This window comes from Heterodontus francisci, chromosome 26, assembly GCF_036365525.1.
Source record: "Heterodontus francisci isolate sHetFra1 chromosome 26, sHetFra1.hap1, whole genome shotgun sequence".
NCBI lineage: Eukaryota > Metazoa > Chordata > Chondrichthyes > Heterodontiformes > Heterodontidae > Heterodontus > Heterodontus francisci.
Genome location: NC_090396.1, coordinates 21,027,692 through 21,051,262, shown reverse-complemented (window position 1 = coordinate 21,051,262; position 23,571 = coordinate 21,027,692). Strand labels below are relative to the sequence as shown.

The window sequence follows — 23,571 nt, the reverse complement described above, 5'->3', positions numbered from 1 at the left end:
CACAACTTCAGGATTTTCATTTTAATCTGCATATGTCTGATATCCTGAAGTTGTGGTCAGTTTCAGAGGGGTAATGACATTGAACGTTGACAGTTCACCATTAACCTCCTCCCACCACAACCGCACCCCCCACCACCTCCCAAACATCTGGCCCAATCTGTTTGTGATATTGGTTGAGGGATAAACGTTTGCCAGAACACTGGAGAGAACTCTCCTCCACTTCTTCAAAATAGTGCCGTGGGATCTTTTACATCCACCTAAGAGGGCAGACAGGGCCTTGGTTTAACCTCTCATCTTAAGACTGCACCTCTGACAATGTAGCACTCCCTCAGTAGCACACCAGGGTGTCAGCCTAGATTTTGTGTTCAAGTCCCTGGAGTGGGATTTGAACCCACAACCTTCAGTCTCAGTTGCAAGAGTGTCAACACTGAGCAACAACTGGCTCTTCACTGGCTAAGAGTTAATGTTGGTGATTTGGTAAGCCTTTGGTTCAAAACAAATATAAACACCCTAAAGGATACAAGTTCAAAACTGTAAGGGTACAAGTTCACAACATTGTCTATCTTTTATTAACAGATTTATTGTATTATGGCAATTTGTGGTGTATGTATTGTTGTAGCTGAATACCAGAATGCAAATAAAATAAAACACAGCTGAACGGAGAAATAGAGAAAGCAAGCTGGCAACATTATGTGGTCAACATGTCAAATCTGCAGTGGATGTCAACATACATACAATTTAATTGAGTGAAACATGATGCATGGAAGGCGGCGAGAGATGGAGGTGTCTCACACAACTCGTGAGGCAGAAAAAAAGCAGAAGCCGATGAATCTGGGGACAGTCAACACTGCGTGGGAGATCAGTATAGAACCATAATTCTATGCTGAACTATAATATAAAACTAGAATTCTATGCTGTCGCAGATGTTTCACTAAACAGCATTCATTCAACAGTGTTAAACCTCCTGCCTTTATTAAACAAAATCTTGCTTACTGGGAAGCAATCTGTACATTCTGCTTTCTTTTCCTGTTACTTTTTGTTAAAAAAACAACACTTCTAAAAATCTCCTCTCGTAACTAATTGGCATGTGATTTTATTTCAATCACAGAATGCCACAAACATGAAACTTTATTGTTCAAACTAATCTTAAAAAAAGCAATAAAAACCAAAATATCAGTTAAAGAGAAACTCCATGTTGTTCCCTCCCCTTCTCTTCACACCCCCGTCCCAAAGTGCCTGACCAGCTGAGTTGATACTTGGTAGCTATCAAACCAGTCTCACCCATTAAAACTAAAAATATAGTAAAAGCTGCAGGCACATTGTTCTTCGAAAATCCTGCAGCACACAGGGTAGTTTAACGTGGAAACTGTCCCATTGTTGCCAAGATAGGAAGGAAGGAGACAATTGAACAGTTTCATAAAACATCTTTGTACACGTCTGATGGAGAGAGAAGGATTATCACATGACCCCATGACGATTGCTCCACCCGAAGATGGAACAGAAGGGCTGCTTGACAAGGTTGCAGAAATATTAACTTTGCACTTAAAACGAGCCATTTTATTTTGGGCTTTTCCTCTTGCTCGTGGGGCAACTGAAGGCAAACAATTCCATTTCTTGATTGGCTTTTTCTCGGTATCAGTTAGAATTTTGAGCGTGGTAAGAAGACGCTTTCTCTCAGCAGGAAGTAAGGGATGGGTCTGTGGAGTTTCCTTGTAAAGCAAGAGTACTTTGTTCAAACAGAGGCTGTCAGGTTAAAATGTTGTTTTGAAAATTCCTTTACACGTGATCAATGGTTGGAATCACAGCAATAGTTTTGTTACTCAATTAGCTCGGTCCACCAAATACTCTACACTGGCAATAGGAGGAAAGACCCTTTTGACACTTGTTTATAACTGATGCCCGCTAACCCCAAAGTTTGTGTCCAGAATATCCCTGAGAGTGCGTGCCTATGGAACAGCCAGCCGTCCAAGCCCCCAACAAGGTCAGGGGTAGACATCCACAGGCAGTTTGAATTCCTTAAAGGTGTAGAAAGAGATATCTCCATTATCCACTACAGCAAACACAACAGGAACTTCACCGCTCTGAAAGGCTAGCTTCTTCATAGCACGCAGGTCTGGCACCGGCCCATCAAAGCTGCAGATACATCAGGCCAAAGGGGAAAACATTAGATAGAAAGCAAATAAAGACTTCATTAACATAGCTTCTTTCACCACCTCAACTGTCCCAAAGCGCGTTGCAGCTAATTAATTACCTTTGAAGTGTGTTCACTGTTATTTGTTACATCCACCTGACAGGGCAGACAGGGCATCAGTTTAATTGTCTCAAAAGAAGGCACCTCTGAGATTGCAGCAACTCCTCAGTGCTGCACTGGAGTGCCAGCATAGATATTGTGCTCAAGTCTCTGGAATTGAACCCACAACGTTCTAACTCAGAAGTCAGTGTGCGACCAACTGAACCACAGCTGTTGCATTAAGAACTAGGAAACTCAATGCGGAGCAAGGACATCATGTTTCGTGATAACCACGGCAAAGAAAATATCCAATTGTGATATGGTTGTAATAATCAGAGAAATCAGCGCTTTAGACTGAGGTCACTGCCTCTATCCACAACACTAAGTTTCAAACTCACCAGGTATATGTGATGAGAGATATTACAAGGACAAGGAAACAGTGCTAGGTAGCTGCAGATGAAGAACACCACCAACACAGGCACGACGGGTCATTTGGCCTCCTTTGGTGCTGTCATTTATCTGATTCAGAGGAAGCAGAATTTCAATTCTGAATAAAATGGGGGAAAATATAGCATTAGCTGTTCTTCTAACTGGAATTAAGCCAGAAGCAGACTCTCCATTACCAAACTTTAGTTCAAAGGCTGAAGCCCAGCTCTGAGCAAGAGGTAGGCACAGTCTTTGGTCTGAAGGTAAGCTAGAATGCAGAATCTTGGTTCTAGATGCTAATTAAATTACTCGTCCTGGGTATTTCATATTTAGGAGTACAACTCATGGCAGACGTGGATTTGGTTTCAATTACTGGCAAGTGTACCAATTTATAAATAAACAAATTACATATTAAATGGCTGAACCATGAAGAGGAATTTGTACCACTATTTAACAGCATGGACAAGAGAACTGGACAATATGTGACTTTAATAGCCAGCAGGTGTCAACTGCAACATCTTATAAAGGGCTTGCCTTTACCTCAAATAAAGTAGATTCAATAAAAGCAAAATACTGCGGATGCTGGAAATCTGAAACAAAAACAAGAAATGCTGGAATCACTCAGCAGGTCTGGCAGCATCTGTGGAAAGAGAAGCAGAGTTAACGTTTCGGGTCAGTCACCCTTCTTCGGAACTGAGTTCCGAAGGAGGGTGACTGACCCGAAACGTTAACTCTGCTTCTCTTTCCACAGATGCTGCCAGACCTGCAAAGTAGATTCAATATCATTTATGGTCCTTCTGGTGGCTGTCAGTTCCCTGCACGAAATTTGGGGCGGGTGGGGGGGGGGGGGGGGGGGAGAGCGGGGGAAGGAGCAGAGGAATTCATAATTTAACCCTTTAAACCCTGTATCATTTCCTCAATCCATATGTGAATAGGGGATGGGAGCGAAAATCAGATCACCATGGTAAATCCCATGTACTGATTGCTGACTGGATTAACAACACATTCGTAGAAGCCTGGGAGCAGCTGGCCTACTGAATGACATGCTTTTCAGTGGGCTCACAGCACACAATTTTTTTTAATGGCTTTTAGAAAAAGCAATTTGTATTTATGTTGCTTCTTTTAACACAGCACAATCATTCCCAAGGTTCTGGGTTCACAGAGGTACAGTCAAAAACTCAGCACTGCACTGTACTATACCTGCAAATACACATTCTTGAAAAGGGCTTCCCAGGTTGAGTTTTGCGGAATTCTGCCACAGTATCGGCCTGGTACACATCGAAGGAGATCTTGATCTTCTCAGAGGCTTCCTGCAACCTGAGCAACACAATTGGAAAAAAGATAAGCTAACACAAATCAATTAGAAAAAGAAGAAACTGCATTTATAGAGCATCTTTCACAACCTGAGGAAATCCCAAAGCACTTTACAGCCAATGTAGAACTTCTGATGAGGAGTCACTCTTGTAATCTAGGGAAATGCAGCAGCCAATATGCACAAGCAGACCCCCACTAACAGCAATGAGATATTGACCTAATTATCTGTTTTTAGTGATGTTGGCTGAGGGATAAATATTGGCCAGAACACTGGAGAGAACTCCCCTGCTTTTCAAATAGTGCCATGGGATCAGTTGCGTCCACCTACGAGAACAGATGGGGCCTCAGTTTAAAATCTCATCTGAAAGATGACACCTCAGACAGCTCCCTCAGTACTGGAGTGTCAGCCGAGATTGTGTGGTCAAGTCTATTGAGTGGGACGTATAACCTCAATCTTCTGATTCAGAGGTGAAAGTGCTACCACTGAGCCAAGGCATCAAAAAAGCAATGACAAACAGCCATAATAATAGAGCAGCATTACATAGAAAAGCTGCTGGTTGTTATTTCCCTCATAATCAACTGTTAATTATCATTTGATATCATTGATGGGGAAGATGGACACCATCCCTCCCAACATTCAGCACAAGATGGGTTAGAATGAAAATCCTTCGGTCCATTTACCTTAACCTGCCAGAACAGCAACCCCACCATCTTCCCATTACAGCTTTCAGCCTTTTCAAATCAGACCTGTAGCCTCAAGCACCTTTACCAGCCACCTGTTGGAGCTGCTGATCATCCTGTGTGAACAGTTTGGTTCAGTGACTGGTTTGGAGGAGGAAACGGGCACAGAGTTTGTGGTGGGGTGTGAAGATGACCAGAGCTATCCATAATACTTTAGGTATGTCCTAACCATACTGTGATTATATGGGGCACTGTAACCATTCACAACTACGAAAAAAGCACCCAGGCTGTTTCTACTGCGATGCCAGAAGATGTAGCACTGCAGTGGTCAAAGGATTAAAGTGTCAATAGGATACAATAAATCTCGGAACGTAAGGAAGCACAGTTGCAGAGGTAAAGCTGAGTGGCAACCTACCAAGCAACTCTATCCAAGATGTGTGCAGACTGCATGATGCAAATGTGTTGCTGAAGTTCTCCTTTGTGAGAGAAAGCAAATAGCATTATTATAAGGAAAAATACTTGCATATTTATATTGCAGCTTGCACGATCGCAGGAGGTTACAAAGAACTTCACAAGGAATGAACTAATGAAGTGTAGTCACTGTTATGAAGCCAATTTGCACACAAGGTCCTACAAATAGCAATGAGGTAATCTGTTTTAAATGACATTGGTTGAGGGTTAAATATTGGCCAGGCCACCAGGAAGAAAAGCCCTGCTCTTCTTCATAACAGTGCTGTGGGATCTTTTACTCCACCCAAGGGGACAGTTGAGGCCTCGGTTTAACATCTCATCTGAAAGGCAGCACCTCCTACAGTACAGCACCCCCTCAGTACTGCATTGCAGTGACTGCCAAGAGGTTGTGCTCTAGTCTCTGGAGTGGGTCTTGATCCCACGACCTTCTGACTCAGAGGCAAGAGTGCTACTAAATGAACCACAGCAAATACTGAAGGTGCTGATTCATGCTACAGTAAGTTCCTTAGGTACCGGCAGCCCTCTGGTGCCTTGACTTTTATTTATGCTCCATCTTGATTTTTGTGGAAAAAAATTTCCATATGATGAACACACCCCAGATAAAACTGTAGCCTTGCAACCTTCTCCCAGGCCTCTGTCAGTGCTGCGCTGTACAACAAGGAATTGTGGCAGAATGGACTTGAACAGTAATTTCATTCACTGTGACCAGGTAATCTCCACAGAGTAATCCCAGCACTCGAGATATCTACCATTGATATCCAACTGAGCCATAACTAACAATCACCACGCCCTCAAGAACTGCAATATATCTTTTGACTGGCATTCTTTTATGGGTTATGATGGCTCTCTGACTGGCATTAATTTGGGTTACACAGCCGGTTGAGAAATATTTTGGCGATTTTTAGCTGTGGTTATCTTTGATATCTCACATGACTGAGCTTCAGTAGCATGTGGCTGCACAGCACGCAAAGCAGTCTTAATGGTCATTTTATGTATCTCAGATTATAGAAATGTTATGTTCCCTCCCAGTGGCTTCATCAAGTTTTGTTGTGGCTTTTTCAATGTGCCTGGGAAATCAAAATCCATTAATTTAAAACAGACGCTGTATGCAGGGGATGTTTTCAAAACATAGTTTGGATGATAAAGGCCATTCAGTCCATTGCTACCTCATCCTTCCAGAACAGCAACCCTGTTTTACAATTATAACTTTTCAATCACAGCACAGAGTAAAGCTGGTTTAATGTCACATCTTCAAAAGCACCTTTAACAATGTAGCACTCCTTCAGAAAGTTGTGGGTTCAAGTACTGAAGTAGAGGTCAGGTGCTACCATTTGTGTCAAGTTGATAGTTTAAAAGAAACCAGTTTGCTTTCAGGCATAAAACTCAGAACGTGGCCACACCACATTCTGCATTGACAATCACTGTGGTAATGGAATACCAACAATAGACATAAAGCATGGAATTTTCCCCTCAGGCATTGGGAACTCGATGTTGAGACCATATGCGGGTCCTAAGCCTGTGCATTTCAGCAGCGCACCCGCCAGTGCAACGTTACATGAGGCGGCCTCCTAATTGGGCACCTCTGCATTCGCCATCCAATTAAGGCCAATAGACAAAACATTGATGCAGGAGACCCAATGGGACGGCCTGCGGGACTAGCTGATCTGGAGCCCCACTCGGAGAGGTGGTGTTGCTGAGGCAAAAGGCGAATGCTAGGGTGCTTCAAAACAAAGCCACTCTTGAAAGGCTGCAGTAGGTGCCATGACGAAGAAGGCCCAGAGATGTTAGGGCCATTAGTGTGGAGGGGGAAACCCAGCACAAGAATGATTTTGGTTGTGGCTGTAGCCGGTCAGCCTTGCGGCTCCGTCATAGGGACGTGGACAGCAATCTCCGCCGCCTCCAAATCATTGCCGGGCTCCAGACTCAGGCAGAGGCCCATGCAATGCTGGGAAAATTCCATCAGTGTGGGAAAATGGTCCTTAAGTGGGACCTTAATTGCCTTGATTGGCTGTCATCTCCATGGAGTGGGTTGCCGATTCCTGTGGCAGGCCACCCCTGGGAAACTTGCCTGGAGGTGGGACAGCACAGGGCAGCAGTCCCAACAGAGGCTCCCGCTACTTTCCTGTCCTCTCCATCTCCAAACCCGCCTCCTCGGAACCAGGAAAAGTCAGCCCATACACTGTTGGAATTCCTCTCTTGAAAAGTACCTGGTCACACAGGAAGAGAGTGAAATTGCAGATTAATTCAGTTCCAGGACCATTCTCCCACAATTCTTTGCTGTACAGCGCAGCGCTAACAGAGACCTGGGAGGAAGTTGCTTGGCAACCATCTTGGCTGGGGCTTGTTCACAAAAATTAAAATGGTCCAAAAATAAATGGTCATTGAGGCAAGGCACCAGTGCCCAAGAAACTTACTCCAGCATGAATCAGCACCTTCAGTGCAAGCTGTGGTTCCATGGCAACACTCTCATCTGAGTCACAAGGTTGTAGATTAAGGTCCTACTCAGAGACTTCAGCCTATAATCTAGAGTGACACTCCAGCACAGTACTGAGAGAGTACTGTCGGAGGTGCAGTCTTTCGGATGAGTCGTTAAATTGAGATCCAATCTGCCCTCTCAGGTGGATGCAAAAGATCCCATGGCACTGGTTTGAAGCAGAGCAGGGAAGATGTCCCTGGTCTGCTACTCAATATTTATCTCTCAACCAACCTCATTAAAACAGGTGATTAGATTACCCGATTGCTGCTTGTGGGAGCTTGCTGTGAGCAAATCAACTGCTGCATTTCCTACAATGCAACAGTGACTACACTTGAAAAGTACCTCATTAACTGTAAAATAGTTTGGGATGTTCTGAGCTCCTGAAAGATGCTATATGAATACAAGTCTTTCAGGGGAGGAGAAAGGGGGAACACAATTTTACAAAAGCTATTCTACATTCACTTTTTTAAAATTTCACTTTGAATCTCTCTAAATCGGAAAATCAATAAAATAATAGAAGAGAGAGGCTTTGTTACAAGACGTATGCCGCCAGTTAACTATATTATTACAATTCTTCCTTTTCAAAATGGTTTTGGAAGGCCTGAAGAAATCACCAACTTAACAGTACGAAGAACAATTGCGAAGCATTCAAGGGACATTATCGGATAGGCTCATGTATTTGTTCTAAAGACAGGGATCCCTGAATCTCTGCTGGCAGTTGTTCTGATCTCTTGTTGAAACATTGGTGTATTCCCAGAGAGAAATGGTGTCAGCACGTACTTTCTCCGGGATTGGGCCATCGATATCAAGCCGGCATTAAAGCGGCATAGTGTCGCGGTGGTTAGCACCGCAGCCTCACAGCTCCAGCGACCCGGGTTCGGTTCAAGGTACTGCCTGTGCGGAGTTTGCAAGTTCACCCTGTGACTGCGTGGGTTTCCGCCGGGTGCTCCGGTTTCCTGCCACAGTGGGTTGATAGGTAAATTGGCCATTGTAAATTGCCCCTAGTGTAGGTAGGTGGTAGGAGAATGGTGGGGATGTGGTAGGGAATATGGGATTAATGTAGGATTAGTAAAAATGGGTGGCTGTTGGTCGGCACAGACTCGGTGGGCCTAAGGGCCTGTTTCTGTGCTGCACCTCTCTGACAAGATCCCCTCCCCTGTGGAAACCCAGGTCCGAGTTCTGCAGACACAGCATTACCAAATGACCCAGATTTCCTCCCTCTTACCTGGTGAGCTGATTTGGCCTGGTTTAAGAAGTGGCTGCACCTTATCCTTCCACAGGTGGGCGGGCAACTTTTTATTCCTGGCACGCTTCCACCTGAGCAGCTCCTTGTATTCCCTCCAGTTGGCACACTGCCTCACGCTCTTGTCCCTATTGATGTCGACTTTGTACCTGCTTTCTCTCTTCATCCTCTCCCGTTCTCTCCGGGACAACTTTTCATGCCTCAGGTTTATTTTCTGCTGCCAAATAGCTTCGTCAGAGGCTCGGCCCAGTACGTTTAACGGCAGGAGCATTGGATCAAGTGCTGCAAGCTTGGTCTGCGGGCAGTCGCGTCCGACATTGGGGAATTTTATCTTGCTAAAGTCCCACCTGGGTTTCCTGATGAGCTCCGAACCCTTCCTTGGGCTCCCAGGGGAAGGTGCGATGGAGCTCCCAGACACTTGGGATGAGCTCATCCATTCCTGCTCAGCCTGTTGCCCACTGATGCCCGAAGGCCTTTCTTCACTCTCTTGCAATTTGTCTGCTTTGGTTTGTTGGGGCTCAAGAGCCGGTTTAGCAACGTCCTTCTCCAGGGCCTTGCATGTGGCATCCTGCTGATCGACCTTGCACTGCTGCTCTCCTTCAGTAATATTGCAGGCAGTCTCTCTCCCTGCAGGCCAGTCAGAGTGGCTTTTCTTGGATCTGAAAGAGTTTGTTTCAAAAAAGTTCCTGGATTAACATAATATTTATCCAAAAAAAAAGGAATATACAACAGAAACAATAAGCAAACATACAGCGGCTACAGTCTCAAATTAGCATACCAAACTTCTAATACCAGTCTTATCTGATGACTCCTTTGGCCCAAGGTGGTAACAGTGTCAATCTCAGCTAACAGAAGGAAGGTTAGCAATATCAATAGCTCTTCTCACAACCCTCTTATGGGTTACTGTATAGGGGAGGTCCTAGAGCCTAGTATGGAGGGGAGTATGAATAGTTATAGGAGAAAGGCCCTGAAGTTTGGGTCTTTGTATGGCACAGTCCCCAGAGATTGGTAAAGACAGGAATGTGGGTGCTTGAACAGCACAGAACATACTTTGGAGCTTGGGATTGATGGGAATGCAGGCGTTTGTACACAAGATCACTCAGACTGTAGAATTCTGGATTAGCTGCAGTTTGTGAAGCAAAGAAACAGGAAGACAGGCCCCAATCAAATGAGCAGAAAGGCACTAGAAGGTTCATATAAAAGGTGGAACTCACTTCCCAACTTTTCCCAGGACAAGATCAGATTAGTTCAAAGTTTCAATCCTTTGAACTGTTGATTCCAGCATTTGCTGAACTAACTGGGACACCGATGGGCACTCAGAATAGTCTGAAAGTTAAGAGAAGTGCATTGTGTACCTATATCCTTTGAGTGAATGTGCTTTCAGGCAATTTGTAACTCAATGGAACAAAACGTTTCTGCCCTGCGGTAAGAAATGCCACCCAAAGTTAAGACCTACACAAGAAAGGTCCTGATCAACGGAACGAGGGTCTGTCCGGCACATTTAGTAATGAAATATTCTTTATCTTACTGGGAGTGAGCAGGTCACCCTTCAGGATCACTAACTTATCAGTGGAGCTTCTGAAGGGAACGGCCACATCAAACAACAGCAGGATATCAAAGCGTTGGGGCGTGTTTGTTTTTTTAAGCAAGATTTCAATGTTACGCACCAATCTTGCTCACTTAAAGAGGACTGGCCTGTAGCCCAGGCTGACTCAACTGCTTGCTTGAGAGAGGAAGGGAGTGTCTCCATCAGTACAAAACACATGAGGATGAAAGATTCCAAAATGTGGTCTGCAAAACAAGAAGAATTTGTGCCGATGGCAAATCAGTGGCTTGGTAACGGGGGAGGGGGTTGGGGAAATGGGAGGGGAAATTTTTTTTTTTTTTGCAAAGACCAGTTACTGAATCTGACTGTTTGAAAAGCTGAACTCACGCAACCACCAGCTGCGCTAACTCCTGCCAGACCACGCACAGCTGAAGAACTCCGTCTGTACACAAACTTCAAAAGTCAAGAGAACAGCAGGAGAAGCAGCAGCAGTTAATAGATTTTTTTTCCCTGCTCTGGTGTACTCGCTGGGATACTCACCTGGTGCCCATGTTTTGTGACTGAGCAGCGATAGTAAGTTTTGGCAGGCTATTCACCAATGAAGCTCATCATACCCGCAGAGAATGGGTGGGGGGTGGGAGTGGGGGGGGTGGGGAGAAAGCGGTGGCATAGATAGCGGTCAGGAGAGGAACGTCTGTTGATTTTTATCACTCTAGTCCAAGAGTGCGGAGGTCTCCATTGCAATGGTTAGGAAAATATGTTACATGCTCCCAGGCAAATGTGACTGACTGGGATAAAGCTGCTCCTATCTACCAATGACAAAAAATGGTACCAATCAGTCAGAAGGCTGGCATAACAATGATTCTAGTCACCAAATCAGGAGAATACCTTAGAATGCCCTATTTAACTCAGCAAAGTCATTTGATGACTTTTATTGCAAAACACTTTCCAGAGTGAGACAAACAGTCAGCAGCCAAGTCTAAAGATGGCAAACAGGAAGAATTCACGCAGCACTCACACAAGGTTAATGACTCTCCTGTGCTGTCATTTCCAAACTTCTTACGCCCATTCCCATGTTTCCGATACTTCTTACAATGCAGTAGGGAGTGCATTGTAGTTTGTGGTCTGGGATGAAAGGGCACTTTTCTGGCATAGCAGCGAGCTTTGCTTTGCAGCCATACTGCACCTGGCCTGCAAGAGCCTGATGCTGACACTGAGTGATAAAACTAGAACAAACCTTCCACTGCCCAGTATCGACATCCTTGACTTCTAGCCCACAAAATGCAACCAGCAAAGGAAGTCTAGAATGGTAAGCCAGCTGACTGCCATTCTGGCCCTTGTGAAACTATCCTCATCTGGTGACCCATTTTAAAAAGCAGTATCATTATTGAAACGCCTGTTCAATACCCTACCTCCCAGCCCTTGCCCCAATGTGTACCTTGCACCATGCTGGCTGTGACTCCTCTTCCTCTTACGGTGGTGCTTTTCCATGTCACTGCGAGAAGTATCCAGATGTAGCTTTCGCTCGTAGGAACTGAAAATGGTACTAAAAAAAACTTTCATTTATATAGCATCCTTCACAACGTCAAAGCATTTTATAACCAATGAAGTACTTTTGAGGTGTAATCATGTTGTAATGTAGGAAAAGCGTCAGCCAATTTGCACAAAGCAAGGTCCCAAAAACAGCAATGTGATAATGACCTGATCATCTGATAGAGCTGTTGGTGGGCGAGCACTTTGGAGATAGTGATCACAATTCTGTAGCATTCACTGTGGTAATGGAGAGGGATAGGTATGTGCAACAGGGCAAGGTTTACAATTGGGGGAAGGGTAGATATGATGCTGTCAGGCAGGAACTGAGGAGCATAAGTTGGGAGCATATGCTGGCAGGGAAGGGCACGGTCGAAATGTGGAACTTTTTCAAGGAGCAGATAGTAGGGGCCATTGATAAGCATGTCCCTGTCAGACAGGGAAGGGATGGTCATGTGAGGGAACCGTGGTTGACAAGAGAGGTTGAGAGTCTTGTTAGGAAGAAGAAGGATGCGTATATAAAGTTGAGGAAAAAGGGCACAGGCATAGCTCTGGAGGGATACAAGATGGCCAGGAAGGATCTGAAGAAAGGGATTAGGAGAGCTAAGAGAGGGCATGAAAAATGCTTGGCGGGTAGGATAAAAGAAAACCCCAAGGCCTTTTACGCGTATGTCAGAAATATGAGGATGACTAGGGGGACCGTAGGTCCGGTCAAGGACAATAGCGGGAGACTGTGTGTTGAGCCGGAAGAGATAAGTGAGGTTTTGAATGAGTACTTCTCTTCGGTATTTACGAATGAGAAGGGGTGTATTACTGAAGAGGACGGTGTGAAACAGACTGGTAAGCTCGAGGAAGTGCTCGTTAGGAGGGAAGATGTGTTGGGGTTTTTGAATAACTTGAAGATAGACAAGTCTCCCGGGCCTGACGGGGTATATCCAAGGATGTTATGGGAAGCAAGGGATGAAATTGCAGAGCCGCTGGCAATGATCTTTTCATCTTCTCTGCTGACGGGGGTGGTACCAGGTGATTGGAGGGTGGCAAATGTTGTGCCCCTGTTCAAGAAAGGGAATAGGAACAACCCTGGGAATTACAGGCCAGTTAGTCTTACTTCGGTGGTAGGCAAGTTGATGGAAAAGGTGCTGAGGGATAGGATTTCTGAGCATCTGGAAAGACACTGCTTGATTCGGGACAGTCAGCACGGTTTTGTGAGGGGTAGGTCTTGCCTCACAAGCCTGATTGAATTCTTTGAGCAGGTGACCAAGCAAGTGGATGAGGGTAAACCAGTGGATGTGGTGTACATGGATTTTAGTAAGGCATTTGATAAGGTCCCCCATGGTAGACTTATGGAGAAAGTCAGGAGGCATGGGATAGTGGGGAATGTGGCCAGTTGGATTAAGAATTGGCTAACTGATAGAAGGCAGAGAGTGGTCTTAGATGGTAAATACTCAGCCTGGAGCCCAGTTACCAGTGGCGTGCCGCAGGGATCAGTTCTGGGTCCTCTCCTGTTTGTGATTTTTATTAACGACTTGGATGAGGAAGTCGAAGGGTGGGTCAGTAAATTTGCAGATGATACAAAGGTTGGTGGAGTTGTGGATACCGAGGAGGGCTATTGTCGTCTGCAAAGGGACTTGGATAGGTTGCAGTGCTGGGCTGAAAAGTGGCAGATGGAGTTTAACCCTGAAAAGTGTGAGGTCGTCCATTTTGGAAGGACAAACACGAATGCAAAATACTGGGTTAACGGTAGGGTTCTTGGGCATGTGGAGGAGCAGAGAGACCTTGGGGTCTATGTGCATAGATCGTTGAAAGTTGCAACTCAAGTGGATAGGGCTGTGAAGAAGGCATATGGGGTGTTAGCGTTCATTAGCAGAGGGATTGAATTTAAGAGCCGTGAGGTGATGATGCAGCTGTACAGGACCTTGGTAAGGCCTCATTTGGAGTACTGTGTGCAGTTCTGGTCGCCTCATTTTAGGAAGGATGTGGAGGCCTTGGAGAGGGTGCAGAGGAGATTTACCAGGATGTTGCCTGGAATGGAGAATAAGTCTTACGAGGAAAGGCTGAACATTCTAGGCCTCTTCTCATTAGAACGGAGAAGGATGAGGGGTGACATGATAGAGGTTTATAAGATGATCAGGGGAATAGATAGGGTAGACAGTCAGAAACTTTTTCCCCGGGTGGAGCAAAGCGTTACAAGGGGTCATAAATTTAAGGTGAAGGGTGGGAGATATAAGGGGGATGTCAGGGGAAGGTTCTTTACCCAGAGAGTGGTCGGGGCATGGAATGCCTTGCCTGGGGAAGTTGTTGAGTCAGAAACTTTAGGGACTTTCAAACGGCTTTTAGATAGGTATATGGATAAAGGAGAATGATGGGGTATAGATTAAATTGTCCTTGACAGAGGACAAAGGATCGGCACAACGTCGTGGGCCGAAGGGCCTGTTCTGTGCTGTATTTTTCTATGTTCTATGTTCTATCTGTTTACGCGAGGGTGAAGGATAAATATTGGCCGAGAACACTTGGGGAGAACTCCCCTGCTTTTGTTAGTGCACCCTCCACTTACAACACAGTTTCTATTTAAATTTCTGTGATAATGTCACAAAGGTTTGGAAGAGAGGGTGTGTGCGAGAAAGAGCGTGAGTGAGGGAGGTACATAAAGGAGCATAGTTCAAGCATGAAAAAGACATGCTGACAGAGAAAGTCCTTTACCTGGGATCGAACCGCATAATAACATAACCCAGTCTTTTCAAGTGGCTGTAAACCTTCAGAAACAAAGAAAAAAATGTTTGAGAGAATATCGCAAAACAGCAGCTCCAACCAGCACAAAAGAAGAATACTGTGGATGCTGGAAATCTGAAATATAAACAGAAAGTGCTGGAAACCCTCAGCAGGTCTGGCAGTATCCGGGGACAGAGAAACAGAATTAATATTTCAGATCGATGACCTTTCGTCCCTAACTTTTTCCAGTTCCAACGAAAGGTATCGACCTGAAATGCAACTCAGATGCTGCCAGATGTCCAGCCAGTGTTACGTAAAAAAGGATTAAACAAACATCAGAAGCTGTGACAAATCCCACCAAAGCAGATGGATAAATATTCCAAGGACTAATTTCTTTGTGCAAAATCTAAATGTAAACAGAAGGATTTTAACTCAAGTTGTTGTCAGTATCTCCAAAGCAGGTACATTCATTAATCGGTAATGCTGTTCGGTTAATAAAAGAAGAGGTCACTTCTTTCATTGACTGGCATCAAATCTACACCTGTATCTCTCACACCACATTAACTAAAATCTCTCAGTGCCGTGGCTGGTCTAAGGGAGTGGGAGGATTTTCTTGTGGAAATTAGTTAAATGTTTCTAACATGCACAGTCTAGTTCTCTCTCCACGTCTATCCAGTATTTTACAAACAATTGATCGTTCTATCAAGTTCATTAAGGTGAAAAAGTTTACTTGTTGAAAAGCTCCTGCTTAGACTCCACATTCGATCCCTGGTCTGTGCTGAGGTCTGTTGATCTCAATCAGGGCAACAGTCAAGGTCCTAACAATTTGCCTCAACACTCTTAGGCAAGGGAGGGGAGTGAAAAAAAACACTAGAATTCTCACTCCTAATCACAGTCAGTGATTCCTGTGAATGAGGACACTGGGTGAGGACACAAGCAAACTGAACGGTGACGCTCCCCACACTCAAATAGCCTTTTGACACTCACAGTCAACACACAAGAATGATAATAGCCAAATACTGCGGATGCTGGAAATCTGAAATAAATACAGAAAGTGCTGAAAATGCTCAGCAGGTCTGGCAGCATCTGTGGAGAGAGAAAAAGAGTTGACATTTCGAGTCGGATATGACTCTTCTCCAGAACTCTGTTTCTCTCTCCACAGATGCTGCCAGACCTGCTGAGCATTTCCAGCACTTTCTGTTTTTATTTTATACACAAGAATAAGGGCCACCAAGCTGTACCTAGCAAGGAGTAAACGCAGTCTGTTTTATCATACTTCTCAACAGCAGAACAAAATCTTTATCATTTCTCAAAATAAAGTGATTGAGCACAGCTCAGCCTCAATGTGAGGGTGAGTGTTGGTGGTGTGTGGTGAGTAATGGTTTATTTGTGCAGGTACTGTTCAAAGTGCCAATGGGACCTCTGCAGTAAGCTGAAATGCTGCACTGCACTCTTTTTGCTACCAGAGGAATATCTATTTGCATTGCTTTGATGTCTGCTGTCGTGCACGGAAGAAACTGTGATGAAATAAACAATGAAATCAAATAATTATGAACTTAAAAAGCCAACTGCTAAACACAATCACAAGAACATAGATACTTATACACAGTAAAAATGGAGTAGTGGCCATGTGAGCCCTCGGCTACTGGAAATCTACGAACTCGTCTGTAAGGACAATGCTCGTTAACCTTGTCTGAAATAGCTCTGGGGAGAACCCCTTTGAAAGTGAAAGGAGCTATAACATATTAATGACTCTGATCAACATGACTAGATTAGCAGGGGATGCTGGAGACTGCCTGGCTCATGGCTATATCAAGATGAAAAGTGTGAAGCAGCAACATCATAACAGAATGATTCCCATCAAAACAATTCAACTGATGGCCACAATTATAGCTTGGCCCATTGTGTGGTCACAACAGGGGAGAGGGCCTTGCATCTCCTAACAGAAGCTAATGAGAGAGATTTTTACCGTAAAAGGTAGCTCTCTGGAGAGAGAAAGGAGAGATCAAGCCAACAAGACAGAAAGCCTGTGAGAAGGATCCAGCAGGCAAAACAAAGAACTCTGCTGAACAAGAACAGCCACCACAGCAGAGACATCAGAAAGTGTCTTTGAGACTAACCATCTGTGTCGGTTACAAACTACACACCACCAGCTTTGGCTATATTACAACCACTGGAACTCTACAATACCTCCGCAAGTTCAAGACTGCGAGTAATCAGGTCTGCAAATTTTTTTTAAAAGACTTTTCCTCCCCAGAAGACTCAATAATCTTCTGTAAACCATGAACACTTACCTCACTTAGGAAGTTAAACTACCTCTGAACCTTTTCTATCTACCTATCTATTCTTGTATACGTTTGTGTGGGTGAATGGGTGCGAGACTGAAGTTGCGATCATTTTGGGATTTGTTTAAAAATAAATCTTTTTTTTAAACCCATGAGAAAACCTGTCTTTTGTCTGTTTATTTGACCCTAAAGGCACACAGGGCTAAAGCATCATTTTAAACAAAACACGATTGCAGTCAGCTGGGAGGTGAACAGTGGGAACAACCCACACCCCTTTCCACCTGTCCGTAACAGTGCTCATAATGGAAAATGTGCAGTGGGGGAAATGGTATCAGTCAGAGTGCCGCTTAGAGTCAGAAGAGCCCTGCATTACAAGGCTCCGCCCTGCACTGCAATTCTTTCACACCGACAGCTACTGGTCTAGTACTTGGACTAAAAAAATCAATGGCACAAAAAAAGAAATCAGCTGATGCCGCAGATGATTTGAGTTGGGCACTCTGGCTGACAGGGCTCGTTGTATTGTCCACCGTGGAATCAGATACACCCATAACCCAAAGTTAGTGTTAGAAATCAGGTCACTTCCAGTACCTGGTACTGTTCCAATGGAATGGTTCTAGCAGACAGTAAAATCTCGTACGATTCCTGAATGGACAGTGGCAGCTCTCTGTAATATATCTGAATGGTCCCCTGGAAGGCAGGTAAACTGCAGTTAAGTATTTACACAAACAGGAGGCCTTATAGATAAAGTAACTATAGAAAACAGGTAACTTTAGCGTTAGTTTAGTATAATGGCAGGATGAGAAGACGCTTCTTATACACAAGGGCCAGATGGACTCAAAACTACAATATAAAGTAAAGGGGCAATTTTAATCCTCCATGCACAGCGGGCAGTTAAACTGGTCGCAGCGACTAACCCGCTGCCTGTCCACAGGTTGGAATTTTAACATGCTCTTTTTGAATATCCGAGGGGGACAGGTATTGGACAGCAATAGGGTCCTTCTTTGAATTTGCAGATCGAATTCTGATGACATCTACGGGAGGGGGTTACTGCAATTCTAACCCAAGGTATGTGAGTGAAGTAGTCATGGATTCCCCACCAGGCCAACCTGGTGCCAAACAGAAGCAATATCACAAGAGGCCAAAAAAGTCAAGTAAATTTTTTTCTTGGTTTCCTTGTAGGCTGGGATGAGCAGGAGTCCGAATCGAGGCTGCAGAAGCAATCCCCTGTTTCCCTCCACCAACACCCTCCAGACCACTTACCTGGGAGTGTTCCTGAAGATCGCTGGTGATGCCCTCCTGGCACCCGAATTGCCACCCCTACCCACCAGCCATCTGGCTCTTTGCAGAGGTTTCAGCCAGGAGACTGATGTGGCACATGTAAGCACAGCTTAGGAGTTAAAATCCCACTGGGCCTCACACTGTGGAGGACAAGGCAACTTCCCATAGGCTCTGGCACGCACAACTCCCGCCAGGAGTTCAAATCCAAGCTCAAAGTCTTCAACGCATCATGCAAGTGGCCCCTGCTGGCAAGTTTGGAATAACTTCCCTAAGCAACATCTCTAGATTTCTACGTTTACACTTCCCAATACACACGAAACAGAACAGCAAAGAGCTTGAAAGAAACTGTGGCGCTGGCCTGGGGAAAAATTAATGTTCTATACTTGTCAAGGCAGGCCTACTATCCAGGGTCCTGTTGCTGATTCATCAACCAACCTGCGGGGCCGGGGGGGGGGGGTGTGGTCTTTAACGGTGCAAGGAGCTTAACTGTTAAACTGCCCAGTTGCAGCTGGTTAAACCCCAGCAGTAACCTTGCTCACAGGGACCCTGAATGCCTTCTCTTGCAAACCTTTGTCCACACTTCCCCCTCGGGGGCAGGAAAGTGATAAGCACGCAAACGGAGAGAGTGAGCACTCCGTATTGGGAAAATGGAAACTTCATGATGTGCGTTTCACGATAGTTTGGTTTGGAAATAATTAAACATGACCTCCACATGTATCAAACACCGAGGACAACTAAAAGAAAATAGGGGAGAAGCTCCAGACTTTAATTCCTGGCCCAGCCAAATCCAGATAACTGACGTCTGTAATTAACAAATCGCACGCTCAGATATATTCCCCCCTCTCAAAACTATTTACTTGGGCCAAGTGGAAAGTTTGTTTTGCAAAGCCTGGTTGTTCTTCTTTGGGGTTAAATCAGGGGCCTCTGGATAGTCACCCAGCCAAACATCTGGACAGACCTAGAGGTAAAGTTCTCACCCAGGGAGACCCGATTGTTCCAGGTAACCAAGCGGGGAGATGGAAAGCTGCAGGTTTAAGTCAACAGATTACTGGTCACTCAAACCTGTGTACTTACAGCTGGCCAGGCCACTGGAGACAAGAGAACAGGCAATGCCCAACTTCACCCTGGGGAATCATGCTTCCTCCAAACAGACTGTTCGAATACACTGACGGTGCACATCAACAGCTGAAAGATAAAGCTGGAGGACAATGTACATGGTCTGAGGAGAGGAAGCCGAGAAACAACCTGCACGCTGGGCAGGCATTTTCTGATTTTTTTGTTTTCCTCTCCCAAAAAGGTGTTGTCTTTTACAGGGGTACTTCAGACACCTGCCAATACCTCACAAAAGAAGTCACTCTTCATCAGAGAGCCTAAACAGCAAGCGCCAATGAGATTTGCCATACACACCACACGCTCTTTCTGTCAGAGATAAACAGGGTAGCAATCAGCAGGAAGCGAATACATCCCTCCATCGTCCACACCAATTCCAACAACTGCCACCCCCTCCTACCCACCACAACTCCCGGCCAAACTGCAGCCCTCTCAAACAGAATTGGAATCAAACTTGATAGCATTCCTGATCTGGTAAAGTTCAGGAACTGACTAGCTTCTGCAATAAAGATTGTGCAAATAACTCCCAAGCATGAATTTAAAATTCCTCAGTACAGCACTTGTTTTAATATAACAGGTCTTACAGCTTTATGTACTCACACACTCAAGAAGGTACAGTGCTTCCTCAGGGTACAGCAGTTGTTTCCCATGTTCCACGTGTCCCATGGTATGCCAGAATTTCCCCTGTGTAGTATCAAGAAAGGAAGTGGAGGGGGAAGATGCAATACAGACAACAAAGGAGACATGCTGCAGTTACACTAAATACCAATGATAAAATCATTGCAATGAACTTCAGTTACTGAACATTAGAAAGAAAGAACTGGCATTTTTTCATGCCTATAACTATCTCAGGATGTCCCAAAGCACTTTACAGCCAATGAAGTGGAGTCACTGTTGTAATATAGGAAGCGCGTCAGGAAGCAATTAGCGCACAGCAAGCTCCCACAAACAGCAGTGAGTTAAATGATGAAATCATCTGTTTCAGTGATGTTGATTGAGTTACAAATATTAGCCAGGACACTGGGGGAGAATTCCCCTGCTCTGCTTTAAATAGTGTTGTGGGGTCAGTTATGTCCACCTGAGAGGGAAGATGGGACCTCGGTTTAACATCTCATCCAAAAAATGGTACCTCTGACAATCCAGCACTCCACATTGGAGTGTCAGCCCTGATTATGTGCTCAAGTCTCTGGAATGGGACTTGAACACATGACGTTCTGACTCAGAGGTGAGAGTGCTAACACAACCAGCAAGGTGGAATGATCCCTGGTGAGATTTGGTGAATGGGACTTTTCAGCTGAGTCTCGCAGCTGACTAAAATGCTGGTAGATTGTGGAGATTACAGATTCATGAGAGGCACCATCAGGTCAAATGCAACAAATTTGTTTCCACCACAACACTATACTGGGCTTGAGTTTTGGCAATCAAATTCTTATCATGTGAAACAAAGAAGAGGCACTAAAAAGGTGAAATTGGGCTGTACGCCAGTTCGTAATGAATGCCTTCCCACCTTCTTGTGTATGTTAATTAAAACAGTTAACCAATTTATTTTTATCACCATTGTTAAATGATGTCCCATAGAATCACATGTAGACAGGTTAATGAGTTTGTTACAAATGTGATTCCACTCCTCTGAGCTTCACAACAGGGTGGATGAGCTGATGGAAGGATCTGTTTTTGCTGAAACTTGTGTGACTGGTGGTTAAAGCAAGTAAAATGTCTCTGAAGTTAAAGGTTCTGTCAAGAGCAAACTGCTTTAGGAACTGCAACAAAGGGAAACTCACTGCATTGGATTTCAGCTCTACTATGCTGTCCTGAGGTTTCCACTCTGCTTTTATCAGACTTCCTCTGGATGAAATGAAGAGAAAAACTTTATGCAACTACTTCCCACAAAGCAAAACACCGCAATATAGTCAATGCAAATCTGCTGGTTCAGGGAATGGAGAACACATTATTAACCAAATAGTCCTCTGCATTTATAAAGTCCCATAGTCTAAGTATCAGACTGTACTAAGCCCTCGACTGTCACTAGAGTTATTAGCTGGTGCTGAGTCCAGGGAAAGTCTGCCGATCAGTATCATCCCCCGACAATTGGCCTGACTCAGCATTTAATCTGTGCTATTTCTGTTATTGCACTACTTTGATGGAGTACTTAGAAAGAGCTTCACTCTGCACCTAACCTATGCTGTACCTGTCCTGGGAGTTTTTGAGGGACAGTGTAGAGGAATAGTTTTAATCTTTAATTAACTTACACCCGAACTAAAATATTTATATAAATGTGAAGTGGGCATTAGAAGCATTAGTTATGACTTACTAATAGGTTGAAACAGTAAGCCCTCATAGAAGCAAGGCACAAAATAACTGAGATTAGCACACTTAGTAATGGACCAAAGACTGAGGGACAGTCTGATCAGTGTATTCTCAATGTCAACACGAGAAGACTGTACTACACTCCCACAAAAGAGAAGCTTCGCCTGCTGGTCCTTTCCTGCCTGCTTTCAGCACGTGCCTGTGTGTTTGAGGTACTGTTACTGAAGTGGTGGGCCAGTCACATGTGCTGCAGAGCACTGACTTCTGGCAGCTGCTGTCCACTCCAGCTCAGGTGAATTTCAACCCCCAATATTTCTGATTAATTAGCAGCAGTTCTTACAGTCGTTCCACTCTCTCTTCAGACAGGAGCTGCCGCTGCTCCTCTCGACACACCCGCAGTTGCTCCGCCTGCTCTTCAGAATGATCCGGGATGAAGTCTTTCTGGCCATGGGTCCGCTGGGGAATTTTGTGATCCCGGGATCGTGCCGCAAACAGTTCCTCAGAGCTGTAAAAGGGGCATAAGAAAAAGTCTACAGATTTTAGCCACCTACTTGATGAAGCATAGATTTGTCCCTTTTTGTGACATGTGTACAGTATGTTTGTGGCAACCGTTTCATTTGCAAGTCTCTGATAACATGTCTTTATCTCCCACACTTTGTTGAGTGAGCAGGTCCATATGTTGTTACATGAAAGAACAAAAGAAGTTACATTCATGTAGCACCTTTCATGTCCTTATAAGATCCCAAAACTTCATAGCCAATTAATTTACTCAGGTCCAGAACCCACAACCCTGTGACTCAGAGAAGAGAAGGCGATTGACTCCTGAACTAAGGCTAACATAGCAGTTTTGCGAAATAATGAGAGGGAGAAAGAGACAGAGGAAGAATAGCTCATCATATCCATTCCTTCTATCAGATTATGCATTCTGGACTATCTCCTTCCTGACTTCTTCAATTTAAGAGATAAACAACCAAACTAAATAGTTCTTTGAAAACAATTCCAGGATACCAACCTAACTATAGCCAAGTCAGAGAATAGTGAGGAAGTATGATGCATTTGTCAATCACATGTACAAAACAAGAAAACAAAAGCCAGTGCTAGGTTCTTCTGATCTGGCGCCAGAATTATAATCTCTATTACCAGCATTTACACCACTACGCCACGGGGAACACCTGAGCAGGAGCCTCAAAGGGACACCACAGATTAAATACAACCCCCTAAACTCATCAGCTAAACTCAGGAGTAACATATTGCAAAACCAAAGATGTTTTACCATCTGTCACTGTCCTCTGCCAATGCTAAAACTGGGCAGTGAGGACTTTGAGGGACAGGTACTGATATTTCTATAACTGCTAATGAAAAGTGACTGAAAACTATCATCTGGTCAGCTTTGGCGACACAGGATCTCAAATCCCACACTTAACAAGGCAGATTTTACTTCCAATTGTGGAACTCCATCTACTTTTCCAGCAGCCTGGACAGTAAAGCAACGGAACAACTTTATAAACAGATTTTAATCCTGGTGTCCTGCCCTTAGCTCTTATCCCCTGCCTTTTCACCCTTGCCCTCTACCTAGCAACTGCTTCCCCAATATCACAACCACCCAGAGGTCCACCTGTGGGGCCCATTCGCAGCTGGCAGGGTTTAGTTGCCCTTTTAAGTAGAGTCCAGTCCGGCCCGGGAATCCCCGGGAGCTCAGGCCTGGCTCGAACTCTCCTTTCCCGGGTCCGAGCTGGAGGAGTCCCCAGGCCCAGCACCCCCTTATCCAGCATCGGATACACATGCAGTCCCCAGCCCGGCGCTGCTCTCCTCTCTCCCGGTCCCCCTGCCCGTGGCCCCCGGACCTTCACCTCAGCACCCGGCCGCTCCGGCTTTCTACGCTCGACACCCGCTCCTCATCCACCTCCATTTGCAGCACAAGGAAGAAGCCGGAACCAGCCCGGGTCCTAGCGCCCACTGTGTGTC

General features: G+C 44.9%; 1 protein-coding gene across 4 annotated transcripts; it reads right to left on the bottom strand.

The window, feature by feature from the left end:
* Nucleotides 1-553: 553 nt before the first annotated feature.
* Nucleotides 554-23,571, bottom strand: tsen54 (TSEN54 tRNA splicing endonuclease subunit). 4 transcript variants are annotated; one of them, XM_068057901.1, is made up of 11 exons: nucleotides 23,457-23,571; nucleotides 21,947-22,111; nucleotides 21,081-21,144; nucleotides 19,900-19,983; nucleotides 17,500-17,598; nucleotides 14,618-14,670; nucleotides 11,826-11,933; nucleotides 8,824-9,500; nucleotides 5,067-5,127; nucleotides 3,857-3,973; nucleotides 554-2,133 (listed from the first exon to the last, which is right to left on the bottom strand). In XM_068057901.1, exons 1-11 carry the CDS (start codon nucleotides 23,513-23,515, stop codon nucleotides 1,983-1,985), a joined length of 1,638 nt encoding a protein of 545 aa, XP_067914002.1. In that variant the 5' UTR covers nucleotides 23,516-23,571; the 3' UTR covers nucleotides 554-1,982. The 4 variants fall into 4 exon arrangements, with proteins under 4 accessions (XP_067914002.1, XP_067914003.1, XP_067914005.1 ...); XM_068057902.1 differs by lacking the exon at nucleotides 17,500-17,598; XM_068057903.1 differs by lacking the exon at nucleotides 5,067-5,127 and having other exon boundaries at nucleotides 2,006-2,133.

What these genes read in the sequence shown, in the direction of transcription:
- tsen54 (XM_068057901.1), bottom strand. Translation starts at nt 23,515, where the DNA reads ATGGAGGTGGATGAGGAGCGGGTGTCGAGCGTAGAAAGCCGGAGCGGC. An exon ending in TAGAGCTGAAATCCAATGCA is followed by an intron (nt 19,984 to 21,080) that starts GTGAGTTTCCCT and finishes GATACTACACAG; the next exon opens with GGGAAATTCTGGCATACCAT. An exon ending in TTCCATTGGAACAGTACCAG is followed by an intron (nt 14,671 to 17,499) that starts GTACTGGAAGTG and finishes TTGTTTCTGAAG; the next exon opens with GTTTACAGCCACTTGAAAAG.